The sequence below is a fragment of the Doryrhamphus excisus genome, chromosome 5, assembly GCF_030265055.1.
Source record: "Doryrhamphus excisus isolate RoL2022-K1 chromosome 5, RoL_Dexc_1.0, whole genome shotgun sequence".
Lineage (NCBI taxonomy): Eukaryota > Metazoa > Chordata > Actinopteri > Syngnathiformes > Syngnathidae > Doryrhamphus > Doryrhamphus excisus.
Genome location: NC_080470.1, coordinates 7,105,991 through 7,130,697, shown reverse-complemented (window position 1 = coordinate 7,130,697; position 24,707 = coordinate 7,105,991). Strand labels below are relative to the sequence as shown.

General features: G+C 39.2%; 3 protein-coding genes across 12 annotated transcripts in view; 2 read left to right on the top strand and 1 right to left on the bottom strand.

The window, feature by feature from the left end:
* Positions 1-13,207, top strand: part of fnbp1l (formin binding protein 1-like) — a 34,032-nt gene extending 20,825 nt beyond the window's left edge. The window contains exons 6-18 of one of the 4 annotated variants that reach the window (XM_058073131.1): positions 292-396; positions 733-861; positions 1,359-1,505; positions 1,673-1,894; positions 2,753-2,923; positions 3,818-3,832; positions 4,125-4,234; positions 4,417-4,549; positions 5,101-5,192; positions 5,568-5,743; positions 6,598-6,635; positions 7,168-7,288; positions 9,555-13,196. In XM_058073131.1, the coding sequence (XP_057929114.1) occupies positions 292-396; positions 733-861; positions 1,359-1,505; positions 1,673-1,894; positions 2,753-2,923; positions 3,818-3,832; positions 4,125-4,234; positions 4,417-4,549; positions 5,101-5,192; positions 5,568-5,743; positions 6,598-6,635; positions 7,168-7,288; positions 9,555-9,562 (1,467 nt within the window). In that variant the 3' untranslated portion in view covers positions 9,563-13,196. Of the gene's footprint in view, positions 1-291; positions 397-732; positions 862-1,358; positions 1,506-1,672; positions 1,895-2,752; positions 2,924-3,817; positions 3,833-4,124; positions 4,235-4,416; positions 4,550-5,100; positions 5,193-5,567; positions 5,744-6,597; positions 6,636-7,167 lie in introns of all 4 variants that reach the window. The other 3 variants (XM_058073130.1, XM_058073132.1, XM_058073134.1) reach the window with 3 other exon arrangements.
* A 1,387-nt stretch (positions 13,208-14,594) lies between these two features.
* Positions 14,595-24,707, bottom strand: part of bcar3 (BCAR3 adaptor protein, NSP family member) — a 50,285-nt gene continuing 40,172 nt past the window's right edge. For 6 of the 7 annotated variants that reach the window (XM_058073015.1, XM_058073014.1, XM_058073018.1 and 3 more), the window contains 13 exons: positions 21,723-21,851; positions 21,025-21,150; positions 20,693-20,809; positions 20,096-20,331; positions 19,919-20,019; positions 19,546-19,680; positions 19,005-19,211; positions 18,286-18,854; positions 17,613-17,728; positions 17,115-17,286; positions 16,486-16,597; positions 16,073-16,276; positions 14,595-15,971 (listed from right to left, as the gene is read on the bottom strand). In XM_058073015.1, the coding sequence (XP_057928998.1) occupies positions 15,793-15,971; positions 16,073-16,276; positions 16,486-16,597; positions 17,115-17,286; positions 17,613-17,728; positions 18,286-18,854; positions 19,005-19,211; positions 19,546-19,680; positions 19,919-20,019; positions 20,096-20,331; positions 20,693-20,809; positions 21,025-21,150; positions 21,723-21,851 (2,403 nt within the window). In that variant the 3' untranslated portion in view covers positions 14,595-15,792. The remainder of the gene's footprint in view (positions 15,972-16,072; positions 16,277-16,485; positions 16,598-17,114; positions 17,287-17,612; positions 17,729-18,285; positions 18,855-19,004; positions 19,212-19,545; positions 19,681-19,918; positions 20,020-20,095; positions 20,332-20,692; positions 20,810-21,024; positions 21,151-21,722; positions 21,852-24,707) is intronic. The other variant, XR_009129838.1, reaches the window with a different exon arrangement.
* The window catches only part of hps3 (HPS3 biogenesis of lysosomal organelles complex 2 subunit 1), a 52,977-nt gene continuing 51,901 nt past the window's right edge, over positions 23,632-24,707 (top strand). Inside the window, exon 1 of the mRNA XM_058073024.1 lies at positions 23,632-23,715. The gene's annotated coding sequence lies outside the window, so the exon portion shown is untranslated. The remainder of the gene's footprint in view (positions 23,716-24,707) is intronic.

Genomic DNA, 24,707 nt, shown 5'->3' with positions numbered 1-24,707 from the left:
TGGTGACTTCTAGTGTGTGGTCTGGCTTTAATAGTGACCACCTAATGACCTGACTGTAATGTCTCAGTTATTCACTGTGCTTCCTTCACTACTAATGTAACCCAGATGGCCTGCCAGGAAGTAAACTATCTGTCTGATTTATCACATTTTCTTTTTCTGTGCCTTGTTTACTTTTTTGTCGGAACGCTTTGAAATATTGAGAGGGCAATATATCGCCGATTAAGACACTGTCCATGTCTCCTGGCATCTAAAAATGTATTGTCTTCCTGTTGTTCTTTTTTTGACTGACAGAGTAAAAAGAAGTTTGAGAGAGAATGTAAGGAAGCAGAGAAATCCCAGGTGACCTATGAGCGGTTAGACAATGACATCAATGCCACAAAATCAGAAGTTGAGAAGGTAACAGTCTACAACTTACGAGAGAACTATTTGTGTGTCTTTTTCCATTATGAATTTGTACATATATATATTGACTTGACAGTAAATACGTCAGATCCTGGTGGTCAATGAAAATGATGGCTAATTACAGCCACTACCTACTTGTACATCATTCTTTCAGTACACCATTAGGCAATGTAGAACTGTAATTTGATATCCTTATACTGTAATTGGTCAAACATCAATAGGGCACTCTCTACTAGGCCACTTTAGAAGCTAAGTGATTTATCTTAATAAAACGATACTCAATACTCATTTGGTTGTTGAGATTTGCAGTATGTGACTTTGACTGTTCAGGCCAAAGCCCAGTTCTACCTGCGGACTCACATGGCGGATGAGAGTAAAAACGAATACGCTGCCCAGCTACAGAACTTCAATGCAGAGCAGTGGAAACATTTCAACAACGCCATACCACACATCTTTAAGGTAAATGTAGGGTGTTCACACAGGGTTTTGGAATTGTAATCACTACGTCATTATACATGACCATAAACCTGACTTCCATTAACAATACCAGGTAGTTTGGGGTTCTTGATCTGCTACCCGGTCAGGGGATGCAGGTGTGCCGAGCCGATATCATATGAGTGACGTAAAACTGCTGGTTGCTCATTTGGAGAAGAGATGTTGTCAATGGAACATGTAATTTTTTGGCATACATGTGCAGAAATGCCAGAAATAAACACACATGCTCACATTTGTTTACACACAACTCATATGTCGAGTTGTAAAAACCAGAGCCGCATGTTGCAGATCATACATTCATTACAGCATCGTAATTTTAAAGTAGAAAACACAAAGTAGCTGAGCCAAACCGAGCCGGTACTTGTAGTGGAAATGCGGCATATGTCAACACGTTATCATCATAGCCCAAAGGCTTGACTACCCAGAACATTATTGTCAGGATGCCTTTGATTGTCTTTCAGAATCTGCAAGATATGGATCAGCGTCGGACAGTGAAGCTCGGGGAGACGTACCGAAGCTTTGCAGAAGCAGAACGAAGGGTTATTCCTATTATTTCAAAATGCTTGGAAGGAATGGTTTCAGCAGCAAAGGCTGTTGATGAAAGAAAGGTGTGTATGATTTTACTCAGTAGAGCAGTGAAATGAATAAAGAGAAAGTATAATCTCCCCAAATCTACTGGCTGGATGTAAAAAGGAAAATAACGACTCTTCTGCTTTTACAGTTACATATAGTTACATGTTTGTCTTTTTGTCTTATGTTTCTGTCATTCCTCCAGGATTCAACAATTGTTGTAGAGTCATTTAAGTCCGGCTTTGACCCTCCAGGCGACTTTCCTTTCGAAGACTTTAGTCAGAATCTAAGTAGAACGGGGTCAGATGGGACCATCAGCAATGCACCCAAAGGAGACAGAGATGGGGCCCCGGGACCACGACCAGACCCAAAACACACAATGAGCAAGGCTAAGAACAAACTCTGGCTCTTTGGAAAGAAACCAAAGGTACTTGGATTGTCTCAAGCTCTTTTTGGTTGTTAACCTTTTCTTATATTCATGTAATGGGGTTGATGCTGACATACATACAAAACATCAATTACGCCAATTAATTAACTTTTGGCAGAGCACTTTCATTCCATCATCAATTTCTCAAGTTGGATTTCATTATTTTGATTTATTTGTCCTCATTTGACTTTAACTCACAACTTGAAAGGTTTTTGTCACCTGTCCAGTGTTTGTCTTAAATCTTTGCTGAACTCGTGGACTTTGCCCTTCCCCATAAAGACAGTGTTGGTTAATTATTATCCCTCTGCTGTTGGTGCATATGCAAGTCATCTGCAGTGGATAAGCAAGTCTGCAGTGAATAAGAATTAATTTGATTGACGAAATTCATGGTTTCAGGTATTTGCCTTTTGATGTGAAATATTTCCATCATTTTTGTAGCGTTGAAATTGTATTAAGATTTGAAGTAGATGTATCGGTTTGTGACTGACCAAAAAGCTTTTTGTGCTTATTCAGTGTCCTCAAGCAATACATACTTTATTACAATCACAGTCTTGTAATCACAGAACACATTTTTGATACAAAAGCCAGCGTGCAATGTTTTATGATCACATTTGTGACCATGTAAAGGAGAACATTTCTGGGACAAATTGTTCTTGCATCAGTGCTACATTAACAGCGTGGCGATATAAGATGACTAGATTTGTTTTAATTCATTTTAATGCTCACAGTTGATGAAAAGTCTAAAAAAAAGTAATGACTGCACATATTCTGAAAAACTTGACATGCGACAGTTGAAAATGTCCAGAGAATGTGTCATCTTGACTTATTGCTGTATCCTTTCTTCCTACAACCCACCAGTCCCCTACTTCCTCTCCTCCACCCCCACCACCTTCCTCCTCCTCCCGCCCACGATCCTCCCAACGTTTTCCTCCAAACCGGTTCAGCTCTGACCGAGTGAACCACTATCTGTCTGAGATAAAGACAACAGTACCCAGAATCCCCCAGAACTTGAAGGGTCTGAGAAGAGGGGTGAGCCAGGAAGTATTATTGTGGTATTGACGTTTCTTAGTGGTACATTTTAGATTTTGTTTTACTACAGGATGTCTGCAGGTCATGACAAAGCTTTTCAATCATAAAGAGAAAGAAATTGCTTCCAAGATACATCTTCACCAGTCAGCTTTGTTTTTAAAATGGTATTTTGACGTAATGACACTTGCAAACACCCTGCTGTAGTCTGTCTTCTCCGCTTATCCTTTTCCCTCTTATTTGGTTTCTCTTCTCTCCAATAATGACTGAGACAGATTCTGCCACACTCACACCAAAAAGAAAGGCTGATGATTGCTGATGATTTTGAGGGGTTTCTGGTTGCAGTGCTGATGTCTTCATAACATTAGATGTGCTGTGATGTTGTTGGTGTTGCAAAGTTTGCAGTTGGGTGTGTTTGTGTGGCCTGGTTTCAGAGCTTTGTTCCACACTTAACTAAAGAGCACAAAAGACAAAGCTCACTCTGGCTTTTCCTCTTGTCATATGTGTTAAGCGGCTCTCAGTTGATAATTCTGTTTGTGGAAATGTTTCACACAGCAGTGACTCTTATAACTCATGTGAAAAAGTTCAACACACTTGCAGAGCATTTTGGAATACATTGCAAAAATGCCCTGCATAAGTGAATGATAATGGTCAAACAAACATTACTACAAACATCAAGACACCTAAAATACAGTACATTTGAAATGGAAAAGTACATGTAGTTTTTCCTCTCCATTTATCATTACATGAACTAAGAGTCATACATCTGACTGAGCTGGCTGGTTGCTGAGTTTTGATTTATAATCTATTTATAATCGATTTGGCAACCTCACAACTAACCAAAATCCTATGTTGTCTGCTTGCGTTTGCTGGATTTGGTAATCTGTTATGTCCCAGTGGTCTGTCAAGATGGTAAGTGTGTGTTTAGACGATAGTAGAGACACGATATTGCCATATCAGTGTCTTCACCCTCTAGAAATCCTGATTGTGTCCAAACAAATTAACCTCTTGTAGAATATACCCTATGTCCCAGTTAACGCATTAGAAACTGTTGAACCGGCAAAAATGCACTTTACTAATCATGTGGGGGTAATTAAGTTTGGCATAAATGATGTTGTGTTGTCTATTGTCCACTACAGACCATTGCATATTTGGATTTACATAATCCTCGATAGGCTATTGTAATTTCATATCTTCCCACCAGGCCCCATCAGTGGAGGACTTCAGCCACTTACCCCCCGAGCAGAGGAGAAAGAGGTTGCAGCAAAGAATTGATGAACTCAATAAGGAGCTGCAGAAAGAGATGGATCAGAGGTTGCATACTTACCCATTATTCCTTAGTCACTTACGCACACAATCATGCAAAGGTTTTCAGGGGGTTTGACATGTACCACTTTCAGCAACAGGGGGAGTTGGCTGCGTTATTTCTTTAAATGTGTGCAGTGTCCATCCATTATCATGTATCCATGACATCGATATGATTTTGCCTTTCCTAGAGATGCCCTGAACAAAATGAAGGACGTGTATGAGAAAACTCCTCAGATGGGCGACCCTAGTAGCCTGCAGCCCAAGATATCAGAGACTATATGCAACATGGAAAAGCTCCGTTCTGAAATCCACAAACATGAGGTAAATGGGGGGCGAGGGCTTGTTTCAAGGATATTTTATTTTTCATCCTTACCTTCTTACCTGGATGTCTTATTTACATTTCCGAGCTCAATGAACAGTACCTTGGATTATGGATACTCTGATCAGGGTCTTACCCTGCCAATTCTGATACTGATCAGCCAGGTCTGAAATCAGTCGATACTGATCACATGGATTAATTAATCATAACATTTTCAAGTTATTCATGATGAGTGCTATTGGCCAGGGGTGCTGTATAAAAGGGAAATATCAGGACAATCCTAAGGTCCCCGTAGGTATTACTAATACAAATTTGTAATTAATTAAATATAGAAGGTGGGCAATGTGATTTGTTTTTCATGGGACCCACAATTCCTGGCTGCACCCCTGCTGTTGGCTATACAGCTATACGAAAAAAAGGAACCCTACCGAGGATGTGTTAATAGCACCTTTCCCAGGTCAAATGGGAAAGGTGTTACATGTGATAATGCTGATTGTGCCTGTCAGTGAAAATATAATTTTTTGACTAAAAGAGACACTTTCTCTGTTGACAGACTTGGTTATCTGAGGTGGAGGGTAAGCAGAGCTCCAGAGAGAGGAGGCACAGTGCTGACAATCATCATCATACTCCTCAAGGCAGAGAGAGGTAACACCTTTACAAACTTTGTGAAACATCACAACCTGTCCTTCTGTATTCTTTCAATGTGTGTTGTCATAACCTAAAAATATAGAGACTTGTCCTCTCATAAATAACAAAATTAGATACTAATCATGGGCAAATTAGAGACTCAAAACACACAGTAATGTAGGTAAATACATATTTGTATGTAATTTAACTTGCAGCATTATTATATAACTGTATGGAACTGAAATAGGATCATCAATATAGAAATTGTGTTTAGAAATGACTCATTCTAACATGCTAAATTCTGTCAACAACATGTACGTATGATTTTCCGATGCCAATATTCAATCACAAAGCAAATAAAAACATTATATTTTTCTATGTGTTTCTCAACAGTCCTGAAGGCAGTTATACAGAAGATACCAGTCAGGAGCATCACACACCTCACTTCCACTCCAGTCCCCCTCAGCCCGGACATCCCAGTGCTGACGCCCACGAGTTTGATGATGAATTTGATGATGATGACCCGCTTCCTGTTATTGGACACTGCAAAGCTTTGTACAGTTTTGATGGTAAGCATCTATACTGCATACAGAGTCTGGAGAAACTATGGAAAAAGTATGGAATTTTGAATCCATGGGACCCTGGGAGGAGCATGTGTAGATTTTTCTGAGCATGCATCATCAGACTGCTTGATGTGTTCATTTATGTCACTGTGGATTACGTTTTTAAAATAAACATACGGGGCGGGTCTAGGCCAGCGCTTCTCAAATAGTAGGGCGGGGCCCCCTGGGGAGGATGTGGTGAACTGTCAGGGGGGCCGTGAAAGGCAGGAAGGACTTTCAATATTAGTGCAGACCTGTCAACATGTATGAATTTGTTGTAATCAGCACGCTTGTATGCTTGACTGCACTCCATTTTGTTGGATTTTCCTGGTTTCAGTTTCGAGTTCAGTCTGTGCAGTACAGATAAATAAATAGTATCAGGTTCTCAATAGTATTTCAAGTCAGGGGGGCTCGAAAATATTTTTGTCAGAAAATATGTGAGAACTGCTGGTCTAAGCAAACACACTGAGGTAGACACTACACAAAGTACAAGTGCTGTCTTTATATAATTAATAATAATAATAATCATCATAATAATGATTGCTGTCTTTGCAGGGGTACATGCTGGACTGTTGATGGGACAAGGAAAAAAATTTAACGGAATTTTTCCATGACTATATATGTTCAGTAAAGTCTATCAAATCTGACACTATAATTACAACATTTATGTGTGAGTTTTGGGGCACTTGCATGATCAATTACTGATGTACCATAACACTTTATATGCTCATGAAGGTACATGATGTAAATAAACAGCAGTTTTCTATCACTGACACCGACAAAATATCTCTGTGACATGTTTATTTTTATTTTTCTTGTAGGCCAGAATGAGGGAACGTTAGTCATGGCAGAAGATGAGGTGAGTTTTGGCTTTCCATACTATGGTACATTATTTGTTACCATTACCGTAGTAGCAGTACAATTCACACACAAGTTGGGATGCTGATATTGACAAAAAATGTGATGTTAGTTTGACATTTTGTATACCCATAATCATGTTTTCCATGTAATCAATATAATTGATACTTGAATAATTATATATCTTAGCTGCTTGACAGTTGTTTCGTTGATCATTATCTTCAAATTGACATTATCACCCATTGATTGCTGACTTTCCTAGCCTTTGAGGTATGTTTTTTTTCCCTAAAGGATATGCAGCACTAGTACTGTATCTATGCTGCAGCTCTTCAGATTGCTGGTGTGAGCAAGATTGACTTTTGCGCCACCTGCTGGTTTTCACGTATAAGGCTGTTTTTTGGAGACATAATTTTTTTTTTAAACGAGTAGGGTTTTAATACAGAACCAACAATTTAAGCAAGAAGTGACCGGAAGTTTTCACCAGCTGTTAATTTCATTGTCATGGCATCAATTGGGTTTCTCTTTGCCTGCAGGTCTTGTATATCATTGAGGAGGATAAAGGTGACGGCTGGACGAGGGCCAGGAAGCAGAGTGGGGAGGAAGGTTACGTCCCCACCACCTATGTAGAAATCACCATGGAGAAGAACTGCAAAGGTGCTGTCACCTATATCTGAAACTCCATTTAGCCTATGTCCTATGTACCATCTCCTTTTCATTCTCACCAAGCCTGCACTTTGTTCCTCAAGATAAGATGAAAAAGAAGAAAGACAGAAAGTGTCTGAACATCCATACGGACACAGTCATGTATTTCACTATTTTGTTTTTCTCGCCATCGCTCATCCTTTCTTCTGTTTGTTGCGCTAACTCTGTATACACTCAACCCCCCCCCCCCCCCCCCCACCCCCCGTCATGTCTATGGAACTGATGCTACTGTGGTGAGTGTTTCTGAGTGATGTGCATCTTGTTTTAAGGCATTTCTTTATGTGCCTGAGACACTGTACATTGCCTCATACTGATCACAGTGTTAAAGAATTTTTTTATATAATATATTAGAAACAATCTTTTTTTTTTTTAGTTTTCAATGACTTTCTTGATTTTGTTTTTTTAACTGCAAATGTTTGATTATATGCTGTACGAATTCACTTGTTCACATAATGTGAAGTGTCTTTCTGATGTGTGTGTGTGTGTGTGTGTGTGTGTGTGTGTGTGTGTGTGTGTGTGTGTGTGTGTGATCCATGGCATTTTAGTACACGATTTAAGTTTTCTTATTCTATACAACAATTCATTTAAAGAGAGTCTAGAGCTCGGATGAACATTTGTAAGTGTTATATTTTTGTATAGCATCGCATAAAGTAATCCCACAAATATTTAATTCAACTTTTTAAAAGGAAAAAGTGCACTTTTGCCTATCATCCACAATCCTTATGTAAGACATGAACACATACTACATATGTCAGGGGTCGGCAACCGTTTCAACAAAATTAAAACCCACTAGGAGCCACAAAACCTATTTGACCACAAAATTGAAGGTGCCGCTAAATATATAAATGTATTGTCACGTTCCTTCTCCTGCTAGAGTAACGAGCCACACCTGTTGCCACCCAATAATCGCCTTCCATAAGATTTTGGATTCATCATTTGCAATAAATGGGTTATTACATCAATTAGTTCCAGCCTTTCTGGTGGAGAACTGCATGGCACTAGCTCAATTTTGATGCAGAACTTTGAAAGGCTCATAACTGTGTCAGATCGGATGACTAAAGAATAATAAGAATAAAAGGGCCACATGCGGCTCTGGAGCAGACCCTTGACATATGTCTTTCTCTTTTCTGTGTGTTATAAAGATATAAAAACAGATTTAAAAAACTTTGCTAAGAATGCACTTAATGGGAAACCGCCTTCTGGGGAAAAAAACTCCAAAAAGTGCAAACAATGGGCCATTTACATCTAATGTAATGTGTAACCAAGCTACAGCAACATTGTTATTATTCTTAGTACTGCCATATTAACATTTTGCTACACTACACTGGATAGTGACTAGCTTCACCACACACTGGCCTGCAACCCGTCGGCACTCTCAATGCCTCAGGCTACTACCAAAAAATTAGATACATATTTGAGCTGCTGCTATTTTTGTTTTGAGTTTGGAAAAGTTAACGCTAAGTCTAGCGTTCGTTTCTATGTTGCGATGTGAAATCAATGAGTACAGGAAGGAGGTTTTGTTAATGCTTAAAAACAAAACTACTGTAAGTATTGCATGTTAACATGAATGTGCCTGTCGCTACATGGTCACAGCGTGCATCTAAAACTATAAAACACAGTTGGAGGTTTTTAGAGATGTTTTAATGGCGGTCTTTTTAGCCGGCACACTGTAGGTGTGTCCCATTACGTGTATTAAAGAGCTGTCTCTTTTTATCTGTTTTGATATCTTTAGAACTCACACAAAAGAGAGACACGTATGTTCATGTCTCATTTAAAGATAGTGGATGATGAGCAAAATAAAATAATGACGGGATAATGGATACAGAAGGTCACCAAAACCTAGTCTAACTGAATCGTTTTCTTATCAGAAATAATGTATGGATACCTTCACGCTGTCAATTCACACTGTCGATGTACCCGTATTTATGTCAGCGTGAACAGGACAATTAGGATTTTTTTTTTCAAATGCGATTCAGGCCTTATTTGTATGTAGCTATAAATCTGTTATACATTGGATCTACTACAGTCGGCAGTTAAGTGTAATGTGAATGAATGCTTGCTGTACTAAGACATGAGATTCTCTTTTTTTCATGATTGTCTTTGTTCCTTCTGATTTGGTTCAGATTCCGACGCAACCTCATGTGAATGTGATTGTGTCTTTGTATGACTGCGTTGTGTTAACTTACCGTAATAATCTCTCTTTTATATGACTGTGCAGGTTCCTGAGGGCTGCAGGGTGGCCAGGCGATTTGATTTGGCTGGTGGAGGGCTCTCGCTGATTGCTGAATTTTGGTGGTGGGGGTGAGCACGAGAGAGAGACGAAAAGGAGAGAGGTAGAGAGGGAAAGAAAAGAGTAAAAGTTTGCATGTCTGCATGCTCACACTTCCATAACGACTGCAGCATTTCTGGCTTTCTAAAGAAAAGGAAAGGCTGGTAGATTGAAGTAGTTGACAATAGTTTCCTAAGGTGTACACACTGGAGAGGTCCACAGGACTTCTAAAATAGCTGATTTATGGCTGACTTTGCATAGTATCCTTCGATTGGCCATTAAAGGAAGGTTTTAAGCTATAAACAAATAAAGCAAGCAGGAAGATTTTTTGATGTATTCTATAGTTCAGTTGTATGCAAAAGTCCAGTGATTCTCAGGCCTAGAGTATGCAGGGCGGTAGTTGCAGGGTAGTTAAATCGCTCCTCACACAGCATTGGGGGAGAATTCAACAATGCATTTTTACACAAGACTGTTATTTTTCTAGAATTAATATAAATCTTGTTTTCTAGTGCAATTCCAGAAATGAGGACATAATCTATTCCAAGTGTAGTAAAGACTAGAATATTTGCTGCCACTAACAATATCAGCGCCATGCCACTGAACTCATCACTTTTATGGCCATCTGTGTTCTATTGGTGATGCCTGCCTGCCTGAGCCACTCTGCTCCTCACGCCTGCCTCCTGTGTGTCATCCACTTTTAAGCCGCATGCCTTTAACATACCATAAATGTCTCTCATATCTTATCTGATGCTCCAGCCGACATTTGCGTGCTACGATTGTGTTTTTCCAGCATGAGTTTTGTGTACCATCTCCCATCATTTAGGTGAAATCACTGCTTTTCCACAGATAGCAGGACTATCTACCCCCCCCCCCCCACCCCCCCTCTATCTTTTTCTCTCCTCCTCTCTTTTGTGGCAATACCACCCTCTCACCAGCGGGCGGCAGACTTTCTTTACCAAACAGCAAGAAAGAAGATCTCCCGTGTTTTTCCCCAGCAGACTCTGCCCTAAAAGCTGCTGTTGTTCTTCCAGATATTTCAGTGTGTCTGACTGATTCCATCTCCCATCAGCACTCGTTGGCTGCAACATCTTCATAGCCACTTGCCCCCACCCTCATTTAATCAATTATATTTCTGAATGTGATGACACAGTCACACATGTACCACTGAGGTGTACCTGAACAGCAGTTTAGTTTTAAACAACCAGACGTGTGCACAAGTTCCCTTGGTACGTGCGTGATATTATTTTTTAATCATTGAATGATTTGTATATATTCACACCTTTTTTAATATGTTGAATGTGTTTCCGTGGTGATTGTTTAGCCGTGTTTGTTTGACACTCTTCAGGAGACAACAAGGTTTGAATGAATCCAATGCACTTTGCCCTGAAGTACTACAGCGTTTCTGCTCAAATGAAAGAATGATGAAATGAAGGGGTGTGTTTTCTCTAGTGTGGCCCGACCACTAAAACCTCTGGTGATTTTATATCTCCCTCGGTCAGGGGTGTCCAAAGTATACCCCGGGGCATTTTCCGGCCTGTATCCTTGTAATTTTACCAGAAAAAACTTCAACAAGAAATTCGTCATTTTAGAAGAATAATGCCGTAATATTATGAGGAAAAATAACACTATTTAATTTTTGTACAATTAGCTTGTGGAAAAAGTAAAAATATGGGAATAAAGATTATGAGAGCCCTTGCATCTTTTTCAATTTCCAATATGTGGCCCTCGGTGGAAGAACTGTGGACACCTCTGCTTTAGATTATTTCATACGCCTTTTTATAATAACTGTCACAATATTTTGCATGGTTTTCTATATTGTTTAAAGCAATTCCTCTGGTGTTTCAGAATCGTGTGTATGAGTGTGTGTTCGGTCAGCTAAAGCATTTACACTACATCTGTTGATCTTTACTCTGACTCAAACAAACCAATGTCTCCCAAGGTAATTGAAACAAGATGTGACCACGCCTTAAATCTTTTTTGTTTATTATGATGAAACTGTGAAATGTGCATAATGATGCTGTAGAGGCTACTTAAACACCCCTCAGCCCACTAACCTATAGATCCACTACCTTTTAATGCTATATTTTTGCCAATTAAGCGCAAGAGAATATTTAAAAAATGAGACCACTGAGAAAGTAAATACACATTAATATTGGTATCTTTGTTATTGCCCACTTTTTTTATTATAATGGTACAGCATGACCTGTTTCTATGGTTTCTGATAATGCCTTTTTCATAGATCAAGTTTTCTATGGATTTGTATGTATATTGCTACTTAGTATTTTGGCCATTTTATGAAAAACGGAAAATGAACTTGCTTTTCAGTGGTGAAATAACTGGTCTTCGAAGTGTGAGTTTTGATGCACAAGTAGAAATACTCCAAAGATGAACCGATTGAACAGATTAACATCAGTGATGCAGCACAGCCAGGTTAAGGAAGTTGAATAAAGAATGTGAGATGGAATTAATAATCCACTCAGGGTCGGAGTTGTTTTTTGTTTGCTTTAGTTTTTTACAATTATAACATAAAGCTGAAACTTCCCCTTCTCTTCGCGAATAAATGCATTTCATGCTGATCCTTTCTAATATTTAACCCACACGGTATTTATAAAAAATATATACTGTGAGGCTTTGACTCCAACTGAATATAATGTGATGTGAATTACTGCCATAATCTGCAGTAAAAACACAAATGGCATTCTGGCATTCTCTTATTTGAAATCCGTTCCGATCCAGTTTATCCTGCAGACTTTACATGTAAACGTATACATCACGTGTACATATGTTCTCTTAAACTGTTATTGAAAAACAAAAGGTCAACTCCCAGTAGAACATAACATAAATAAAAACAAACATGTAGGTAGAGTGCAACATGTCTTTGCAGGTTCTCGCGTGTGTTTTATACCATCTTGTATTTGTTGTAATAACCAATGGCAGTACTTTCTCTCCCATATACACTTATGCACCCTTTTTTACACGTTGAATGTTGTCACAGTTTGTAGACTAAATGCCTTTTTTTCCATCTACTAAAATACTGATGAAATAAAGTGAGCAATGAACAATGAAAATGTTTTTGCTGGATGCCAGAGGTAGCAAGCTACAATCATTTATACTAAGTACTTAGTTTGGACAGCTTAGTCGTGCAGTATTGACAAAATGACAAATGTACCAGAAGCTTAATGTACTGGAGGAAAATATTAGTTATTGCTATACAAAACTTTGCCACAAAGCGTGTGGAAATGCAACAAGAGGATCGCAAGCTAACGGAAGCTCACCGTTTGGGGTAAAGGTGATTGAAGATCAGCTGTCATTTGTGCCACGTTCATATTTATTATTCTGATGGGCGATAAACTAACTCAAAAGTGAACTGTTTGTTAGTGTGCAGGACGGAGAGAAGTCGCTATTTTTGGCCAAAAACTCAGGAACTTGAGAGGACATGTGGACTTCGTTTTGTGAACACAAAAACACACAAAAAAGCCCGCCAACCTATATACTAGAGTCGCATTTCTCTGACGTCATCCATGCGCCCACTCTCCAGGCGTGACCAATCAATTTAAACCAGGGGTGGGCAAACTTTTTGACTGGCGGGCCGCATTGATTTAACAAAATTGACGGGGGTGATTATGTAGTATTTTACACATAACAGTCCATTTTTACACCTATATTTTTACACATATTTTACATGTAAAAGTGTCATGCAATCTGCTATATGTGCACTTTGAAATCATTTATTTGATGTAAAGTGTGTTTCTCAATGTATTATTATTATTATTATTATTATTGTTATTTTTATTAGAAATATTATTATTATTAGTTATAGTAATGTTATTATATTATTATTATTATTTTGTTATAATAATAATATTACTACCATTATTATATTAATATTATTAACAACAATATTAATATTATTATTATTATTATTATTATTATTATTATTATTATTATGTGCTTGTGTCCCTTTTTACAGGAGCATTTTGTAACAGACCACATCAAATAACGAAATTGATAAAGCAGCTACCTCAACCATCAAAAAATTGGCCCAAGCCATGATGCCAGGTTGTATGTTGAGTTCAAATGAAATATTTGGAAAAAACAGGCGGGCCATATTGAAACACTTGGCGGGCCGGATGTGGCCCCCGGGCTGTAGTTTGCCCACCCCTGATTTAAACGAAATTAAACTGTTACACCGGAAAGTGTGCCCATTGTTGGAACCTCTTTAATATGTTGGCTGGACTTCGGCTACGTCGTCTTTTGGATAAGTATTTACAGTTCTTAGTGAATGGGTGAATGAAATGTATTTTCTGCAGGGCAAAACAAGAGAAAAAAAATGTTAACATTTTAATTGTCTGTCCAAAAATCCTCAAATCTGTCCACTGTATATTATAATTAATTCCCATTGAAAGTCCACAGAAAAGCACATGTACCACATTTATTGAACTTTACCACAGTAGTTCAGAATATAAACATTCAAATTATTTAACATCTTTATTTTAGTTATATTCTGCCTCAACTATATACAGTCAAATATGAACTTGTCAGTGTTACACATATGTACAATTTTAGTCTCTGACAGTTGAATATGCTTGTGTGTGTTTTGCCAAACAACCTTACTGTACAATCCGTGTGGAGGAAAGCGTCACATTAGATTTAGTTTTGTGTCAAGAAGTTGAAATCAACAACTTCATTACAAATACTTCTATAGACATTATACACAGACGTCTGCTCTCAAGAAAGTGCAAATATCTTCCTCGTTTTCATCTCTTTAAGGGCCATTGACAGTCAACTATGCTCGGGAAACACACTGTAAATATGAAATGACTTTAAATGTACAATACACAGTACAAGTGCTGCCAGCCTCTTTTGTGTGGATTAAATTGAACCCATAAGAACCCAGACTGATACTTTAAATGACTTTAACTCACTCAGTCATTAGGGAGTGGTTGTCATGTGACTATCCCAGGATATTACCCCCCCCCCCCCCCCACAACAGAGTATTAGGACCACATTGAAAAAAACATTGGAGGTTTTGAGAATAAAGTCGGAAATGTACGAGAATAAACAATTTTAAATAAATTATTTTATTCTAAATTCTTCGTGAAGGGCTATGCTCTGTTTTCCCTCTGACACGTATGACACAAAATACTTATTTATTCTTGTAACATTAACACTTTTTTCCTCATACATTTATGACTTTATTCTCATATATTTTTGACTTTTTTTCTCATAAATGTATGACTTTTTTTCTCGTAAATGTACGACTTTGTATTTATAATATTACAACTTTTGTTCTTGTAATATTACACCCTTTTTCACATAAATTTACGAGAAAATAAGTTGTCCTTTTTTCTTGTATTGTTAAAACTTTTTCCCCGTAAATTTATGAGAAAATAAGTCAATTTTTTCTTGTAGTGTGACAACTTTTTTCCTGTAAATTTACGAGAAAATAGTCATACTTTTTTCTTTTAATGTTACAACTTTCTTCCTGTAAATTTACAAGAAAATAAGTCAGACCTTTTTCTTGTTTATTTTATCTTGTTTATTTCTTACTTTATTCTCATATATTTTTGACTTTTTTTCTCATAAATGTATGACTTTTTTTCTCGTAAATGTACGACTTTGTATTTATAATATTACAACTTTTGTTCTTGTAATATTACACCTTTTTTCACATAAATTTACGAGAAAATAAGTCAGACCTTTTTCTTGTAATGTTACAACTTTTTTCTCATAAATGTACGAGAAAATAAGTCACTTTTTTCCTGTTGTTACAACTTTTTTCCCGTAAACTTTTGAGAAAATAAGTCATACATTCGTCTTGTAATGTTACAATTTTTTTCCCGTAAATTTACAACAAAATAAGTCATACTTTTTTTTTCTTGTAGTGTTACAACTTTTTTCCCGTAAATTTATGATGAAATAAGTTGTAATATTACATCCATTGTGAAAAGTGAGCATAGCCCTTCAGGAAGGAAGGAAACTTTGCTCTTGCTTCAGGTAAGCTTTCTTTTAAGATGTGGCGGCAAAACAGAGCGGTTGAGCATACTATAGTCAAACAGAGAACACACTGAAACGTCCAATGCTGATGAATACATCTTCCCTCATCTTGTGCTGATATTTCTATTTTTAGTTTTAGGTTGTATGGCTGAAATAAAACCATTCAAACAGTCCGTATGGTGTTGCCATGTCAAATTAATGTCTGCGTTTTGGTGAGGGGTTCCAGCTTCCTTGACAACGCCGTGAGGATGAGACTGAATTTGCTGTAGCGATCTGATTGATTGACTGAAGCGCCACGACTCCCCCAAAGCAGCCGTAGCTGAAAGTCCGTCTTAAATACCTCCAGCAGATCTTCATCACATTGGAAACCTAAAAACGAGTACATAAACATAAAGACATGTAAAAATTATGGGCCATGCCAAGTCGCGCATGTGCGGGTATCCACTGTATTACAAAAAGTATTGATTTACCATGCATGATCTTCTGTGCATTGTCTGTGTAGCTTTGTGCATTATGTGCAACGGCCCGAGCAGCCTCCAGGTGACGTAGCATGATGTCACAGCCCTGGTCACTGGTCTCCCAAAGCTCCGCCCCCTCCGGTGTGATGGATGGACGCTCCATCAAAGTGAGGAGGGGCAACAAAAGCGGGACGCAGACCATCAGAGGAGAGGAGGCTGCACGTAATGAAGGAAGAATAAAGAGAGTTTTAAAAGGTCAGGATAAACACTCATCAATAGGTATGCCTGCACAATCAAAATGGAGATTAGTCTGAATAGATTCTCAGATTGAAACGATTGGGGTTGCGAGTTTGAATCGAAATGGTGGTTGTTTACAAATAACCTTGTGTGATTTGTGCTTGATGATAGTAGTATCTATTTCATACCTGTTCCCTCATAGAGATTCTTGTAGAAAGGTTTAAGTGTCTTCTCATAGCTGATAGCAGTCTGCGTGTACTTCCTTCGCAGAGTGGTCCACGTGTTCTCCAAACGACTGATCTGTACAACAAACACAGATTTCATTTGTTAACTCTGGTAATCAACATTCCATTAATACATAAAAGTACGTATGTATACAAAAAATATTATAATACACTCTGCATGTAAACAATGCTGTATAACTGACACTGGCCACCAGAGGAGCCCAGAGGGAGGCTGACATCATTGCAGCGCAGTGGCAGGCATAACCACTGAAATGCTTTGCTGAGATGAAATGCATTATGGGACAAATTTATTTTTATTGTATTGTATTGTTGTTTCTTAGCTACCTTTTGAGTGTTAAGTTGCTGTGTGATGAGGTTAGTGTTATCTGTAAGATGACATTGTGAGTCGGCCTGTTCAATTGAGTAATGACCTTTTGCGATGGGTTAACAAGCTCGACCTTAACGCACCGACTCATAATAGTTAACATTAATAATAATAAAAAACATAACATTAATAGTTCTGAAGTTAATGGAGATGTCACAACCTAGTCATACTGTCTAACCATACTGTAAACCTAGTGTGTGTGTGTTACCTGCGGCAGTTCTAGAGCTTTCATCAGGGCTGTGAAAGCAAACAGGTCGCCGACTGTGTCCTTCAGCTCCAGTGCAACCAGGATGATGCGATTCAAAGTCGATGCCCGCTCCTCCAGAGTGCCCGTACATCCCAGAATGTCCACAGCCACACCTATTGCCATGGTGTGGTGTCTGTTGGGGGAAAAAGGCAAAGTTGGATGTACAGTTCAACCTAACGGCAATATAGTGTTCTAAACTACTTTGACAATTTATTTGTGTACGTGCTTAGTATGGTGAAGAAATTCACCTTTGACCTCAGCATTTTGAGACAAGTTTGCTTTGACTAAAAAAAGCTGCAGGTTTCAAGAAGAGAAAAATCAATATAATTTTTGTTGAAGTTGACCATTACTGTAATCTCTGTACTACAACATGGACAGTCAAGCATAGCCGACTGACTGGGGAAAGCCAGCAATGTGAACCACTACACCAGAGTGTATGTAATGTGTTTATGGTTGTACCGTTCCATCAGGTCCAGCCTCAGTTGTCGACCGTGTGGCAGGGTGACCAGCTCCAGACCAGAAGCAACACCCATCTGACCTTTCAATTCAGGAGACACTCCAAGTATCCTTGCAACCTTGAAAAGAAAAACAACACAATTTCTCTCCATTTCATCGTCCAAAATTTTAATTGTCGGCTGACTGATGTCATATAACATCTACAAAGTGACACTTAAGTGATCGACCCACACTACCATAGCAATGGACGTAATGTGCATGCTGCCCGCTACATTATCTATTATCTATTTATCCTTTCGCCACTTTGGAATGAAGTTACTGTTAAAAATGAATGACTACCATACTACCCTTCATATCAGATTATATCAGTCAGCTTTGAATCATACAAAGTTATTTGCATTTGTATCAGCAGGACCTGCGTCCTAGAATCACCCCAGGAAGCAGCAAGTTCATTGTGGTTCAGCAATAACAACACGTTGCATTGCACGTTGCAGCTTAAAACAACATGAAGAGAAAAAAAAAGCAAAGATGTTTTGGTGAGTATTCAAAGGGTGGTACGTGGTTTGAAGAAAATGCTTAGCATGGGGTTAGAGTGACGTGCAAGGGTTGAGGTTTAACCTTAGGCGAGGTGCTAAGGTCTGTGATGGTATGATATATGTACGTATAAGATGTGTACCTGGCAGTCGGCCATCAGCAGGTGTCTGGCAATGCTGTGGTGGTTGTGGCTCAGCAGCAGCTCCTTGGCTCTCTTCAAAACCAACATCTCCAGCGGTTTGTTTTCCGCGGGGAGAAGTCGAGAGTTGAACTCTGTTGGCCGGAACACAGACTCGGTTTCTACCACCGGCCTCTGGAAAATGCTCCTGTTCTCATCCTCCTCCTGCTCCTCCCTCCCTGTGTCCTCCTCTTCTTCCTCACTTGTGTTTTCTAAAGCCGCAATGGCGTGATGGTAGGAGCTTCTGTCCAGCCCTCTGCGCCCACCCAATTTCTCCCCTTCATCCACTGTCCCAACCTCCCCTTCTTGCTTCAATCTCTCAACATAGCTGCACGGCAGCTGCTCGAGTTCATGGGCGTTGTCTGGGATTGGGGTTGGCGACTTTGGTTCGTTCCATCCCAGTGGGCTGCAGGACCTGAGGTCTGCAGGAATGGGTGGCAAGCGTTCAGAGTCTGGATACTGAATCTGTGGAACTGCGCAACTGGAGAAGCTTGAGTCAGCATGGCTGGGCTTCGCTGGAAGTATAGGAGGATCTGTGGAAGAACATTTATTACTTCATACGCGATCTAATAACTACATTACATTGGTCTGTTAAAGAACAGTTTGCAATCATAAACTGGATGATCAGCAATATGTGGTCAGTCCATTTGTGGCCATTTCAAGGATTTTATCCAAATGATTACCTCCAACCCGCCATGGGCAAACATGAGTGTCCACACATGTTGGGTCCAGAGTGGGTGAAGACAAGCTGGAGTAGGTCGATAAGGGTTCTGTGATGGTGGAAGAGGTCTGGGGGCAGGGGAAACGAGGCAACCTGGTCAGTGGCACCTTACTGGGTTTGGGTGGAGGTTGGGGGCACAGCTGGCTGTCGGAGCCTCTGATGGGCTGACCTGCAAGAAACAATTTCACTCAGCAAGAACTGTATAACCTTTGTTAGGTGTCATTATTCATATCCTATGACGTTGCTACATTAACCCTACTTCCTTTCCATGTAGATAGGGTTAGACTTGTGATAATGAAGCTGTCTTTTTAATGAGACAGCATATGAGCAAACAATAGAGTTTAATTTCCAATTCATATGCAAGCAGTGTCAGGAAATTAAAATTGACTCTTGGTAGTGGATCACCTCCTGTGTTTGCTACTGAAATCTTATGTAATCCTTTATTTCTGGATACAGTATATTGACGTTTGAGGTGGTCATTATCTGTCACCTCGTGCCCTGACCTGCTAGTGGCTCTGCCAACCTCCGTGGGACAGATGGACTCAGCAATGGCTCACTTCCTGTCCGAAACACCGGAGACTTGGCATTCTGGCTGAGGAGAAGGGGATCTGAAGGATGATGGTGCTGTGGTTTGGATCCTGGATTGTGGAGATAAGTGTGAAAAATTATTACGTCAGAAACGCACTGTATATTCACTCCAAGAGCTGTGTCAACAATCAATATTTTGTAGCAATGCAGCACAGCACCACCATGGTATCACACACCATTATCATACAGTACATTAAACACATTCACTGCTCGTTCCGGTGTTAGAATAACACATTCAGACATTCCCCTCCCAGGGTGTCTCTTCAAAAGGTGATAAAATGTTATTACCGAGTGGTAGAAAGCTCTCTGACTGATGCGCTTTTAATGGCCGCCTTCTCTCTTGGAGTTGATTGAGACTTGCTGGTTGGCTGCCACAGCGATCCTTCAATCTATGGAGATCCAAACACATAGACGATACTTAACTGTCTCAGTAACACGTTTGCTCATGATCCATTCTCTACAGACCTGAGCTGGCTTCCTCTGCCCATGCCGTTATTGTGGTAGTGTGTGCCGTCATGCGTGCTATGCGTGTTGTCATGCGAGTGTCCGTTGGTAATGTTGAGGCTGAGGCGCTTCTGACGCCGTCGTTCCTGTTCGCTCAGCCCCATCTCTCGGTGATTGCTGGATAGTCCGTACTTCTGTTCCAAGCAGCGTAAAGGCAGTGCACGGTTGATCGGCTGGAATATGATGGCACCTACCACCTGAAACAGAAAGGAAGTCAGGTATACACTACAAGACGACTGTAAATTCCGGCTAAAAGAACTACAATTCCTATGATGCTTTGAGCGCAGATAGTGAAGTGGATGCTAATTTTATGATTTTAAGTCTTAGGCAGCGATTTCGTTTTGATCTGAAAAATCTTAAGTAAGTTTGATCAGGTGTAGAATTGACTGCTTGGACCGCAGCAGCTTTTGGACTATATTTGGCTTACATTCTGGTGTGCTCAAGAGTTAGAATATAGGGTAATATTACTGTTGTCAACGTAGTGATAGAAATTTTAATGGATTTTTTTCTGATTTGCTTTTTATTTATTATGCTTAAAAAAACATGGAGTAAACCTACCTGGGAGACAGGTTTTCTATTCCCAACGTAATATCTTATTAGAGCAGGAACACTATCAAATCCTTCTCGCTCCAGTCGGTACTCCACTCTGGAATAGGCTTCGTTCAACATCACAACCTGAGGGTGAAATGCAACAAAGTCACATTTAGTGTACCATACAGTACATAGAATGGGGAATATACATATTTGTGCCCCCTGCTGATTTTGTAACCTTTTGTAATCTTTTCCATGAAGTACCATGTGGAACTTCAATAATAAGAGCATAAATCCAATTATTATGAATGAATACATGTATAGACTAACAAACATTCATGAATTACAGGCTGTCTTACCTTCCTGTTGATTTTAAAATGCTGAGCTGTATTCCGCCATTGACAGGTAAGAACATAACTTCCTGGACTGGACAGCAAATCTCGAACTAGGAAATCGCCATCTCGCTGGACAAAGTTTTCAGCAACCTAGGATTGATACATGAAGGTAAATGTGCAAACATGTCATTTATTTAATCACTCAGCATATACAAGATATATACGTATACCCACATTGGATTGATATCAGCATGTTTAATGTAGTAGTCCTCTATATGTCTTCAAACTTTCTTTTAAATTATGAAAAACAGGCCTTCAAGTGCAGAAAGTAAACAAGGTCAAAGCATGAGCAGCCATTTGGTTGCAGAGGTAGAGGGGGAAATTGAGCAAACAGTGCCCCCAGGTGGCCGAATGACTCAAAGACCCACATCATGCATTTGAAAGGCCAACGCAGGTTTCCGTGTGGATGACCCATGATGCACAAAACATACACCAAACATTTGTTGTGTACATAGTTAACACATTGTAATTGCCTGAAGCCTAGCCTGGCTTGAAGGTAAATTATTATTCTAATGACTATTTGATTAGATGTGTTTTATTGTTTGAGTTTTTGAAGTATTCATTTTGTATTTGCATTGTAAGACTTGATTACATAAGAAGAAGAAAAATCCCGGATATTACACTCGGGTAGTACATATCTGAGTGATTTTATGATGTTTTACCTGCCGGGGTATGGCTCCATAGTACCATGCATGGCTTCTTGGCTCCTCACAGTTCATCTTAAGTTCCTCCTCCAGCTCTCTGCGAAGCTTCTCTGACGGACCGTCAAGGATGAACTGGTCCTGGGAAAACTGCAATAAATATACCAATATGAGGGTCATTCTTTTGTAAATGGCTGCTAATTTAGTCAGTGTCAGTGAAGAGCTTCAATAGCAAACACATTATATGACTGTACTGTATCATTTGATAAGTGATGAAATATGCATGGAAGACAGCTTGATTTCAGCACTTAGAAGTTTTGATTGTACGGGTGTGGGTTGGAACCTGACAGGATGAAGAGTCAGCACAACAGCCACTACACACAAACACGCTGAACACACCCTAAACACACGCATAACATGTTTTTTATAATACAGTATACTACTTTTAAAAATAGATTTATGCATTATTTAAACTCAGATGTATCATTGTAATGGGGATGCTCATACCAGGGACACACACACACTTACGTGGTAGCTTTTAGGTCTCTGCATGGTTTCCCACCTCTCCCGTACTGAAACAAGCTCCTCATAGCCAACACGCACAAAGTGTTTCAATATCGATGCAGCCCTCTTTCAAACACACACGCATGTGCCGCTCTTAACCTTCTGTCAAACATCTCACAATACACACCCTCTCTTCACTGTCGTCGTCCCCTGAGAGATTTTCTATCTCTTTGTTACACCTTCATTTTTCACCGACTGCTTCCGTAGGCTGACCCCACCCAACGACCTGCCCTCATACACACCCTCACCTGACGCACATGTGCACACCTGACGCACACACACACAAACACGCTCAGACCCTAAACATAAACTTTACACAATCGTTTTCAGTTATAGTGTAATAAGGTCAAATAGCTTGTAGTTTTGGGGGGAAAAAATGAGAATGAAATAAAAAATTGATGACAAAAAGAATAAATAAGTTGTAATATTACCTTTGCACAAGGCCAAAGGTCACATAAGTCCACCTTTTTCATAGCTATCTCATAATGCATGTTATGGCGGTGTATTAAAATAATCTGAGATTTAGGAAAAAATATATAATATTGCAAATTTACAATAAGAAACCCGTAATTTTCCACTATCTTCCCTTTGACATGTATGACACGAAATATTACAAATTATTCTTGTGAATTTGCAACTTTATTATTGTAATATTCTGCCTTTTTTCTTGCAAACTCATGACTTTATTCAAAAAAATGTACAACTTTATTCTTGTAAATTTACAACCTTTTTTGCATGAATTTACAATGTTATTCTTGTAATATTAAGACTTTATTTCTTGTATTTATGAGAATAAAGTTGTAAATGTATGCTGTTTTTTTCCTCATTAAACTACAACTTGTTTTCTTTATTCTCTGAAATTTACGACTTCCTTCTTGAAATCTGATTTTTTTTTTCAAGGTGGCCCTAATACTCCATAGTGAGTTATATCCGAGTTATATCAAGATCATTTCCTGTAGTACAGTCAATGTGTGTGTCAATGTGTACAAAAAGTGATTCCGTATTATCAATAGCACTGCTACAAATAGACTTATTACTACCATTACTGAATATAAGTATCATATCCCGTAAATATAGGAACGGTATTGACTGCAGCTCGCAGGCAGAAGCACCTACTGTGCATTTGGCCGGCTCAGTTTCAACAGTAATATGATTACATTCTACTTTCGCTCTAAATGGAACATGGTCCCCTGTGATCATTGTGAGTTAGTACGAAGGGTGGGTGGCACTGCAAATGTTGGTACCAATCTGATACTAAATTGTTTGTTTTCTATATGTACCCTTGAATTGGTTGGCGACCGGTCCAGGGTGTACCCCGCCTCTCATCTGAAGTCAGCTGGGATAGACTCTAGCATACCCCCGCAACCCTAATGAGGATAAGCGGTATAGAAAATGGATGGATGGATGTGCCCTGCAATTGGCTGGCGACCAGTCCATACTTAATATGGAGGTATGTATAGTGGAACCTCTTGTTTTGCAACACTAAGAATGGATAGTAGTTCTTTTAGCGGTGGGACACTATAGACAGATTGTGGTCAGGGAATCCTTTTATTATTCTTTACTATGTGTAGGTGTGGTTCACTTGTTCATAGAACTAACACAGAACAATGAACAACTCCATTTTTGTCACCTTTTGTTCTCCTAACAAACTATTCAGTGTTGAAAAATCAAATTGTAGCACAGCATGAAGGTAGTGTCTGTTACAACAGGTTGGAATGTAAGGGTTCCATAGGTAACACAGGTTGGCAGGGGGGACGGTTTAAGGGAGACATATAATGTACAGTCAGCCGGGCAATTGTGTATAATGATGATGAACACTTCATCAACAGAAGTAAATGTTTATTCATCCATTTTGCATTGTTTTATACATGTAAAACTATCATTGTTTTCTCCAAGGTGTGTTTTTTGTTCATATTTCTGGGGTTTGGGATGGATTAATTGCATTAATTGGATATTCCCTGTGGGAAAAATGTCTTACATTTTGTTTTTTGTCTGACCTTTTGGAATGGATTAATGACAGAAACAGAGATTCCACCGTATATAATAATGGAAATGCCACCATAAGTGTAAACCATGAAGTTCCCCTATTTTTGGCCTTTTTACATCTCTGCCCCTGATGGTCATTGTGTCTTTGTAAAGACCCTCGTCACCCCTCCTTGTCTTGAGTCTCCCCATACATCTTGTTTACAGGACACAACAACATAAAGCTCCTGCACTGATTTAGTTTGTTTCCTGTTTCAAGTGTGGACACAGAGCAGCGTGGCGTGACATATTGCGTGTTTCTGTGTGTGTTGGTACAGCAGTGGAAAGAACTACAGCAATGTCTAGTTCCCATGACCGCTGGAAAGCATTTGAGAATGAAGCAACAACTAAATGGTGGCTTCACATAATGTTATAGTGGACTCTAAGGAAGAGCTGGGTAAATCTTGGAGTGGAGCCATT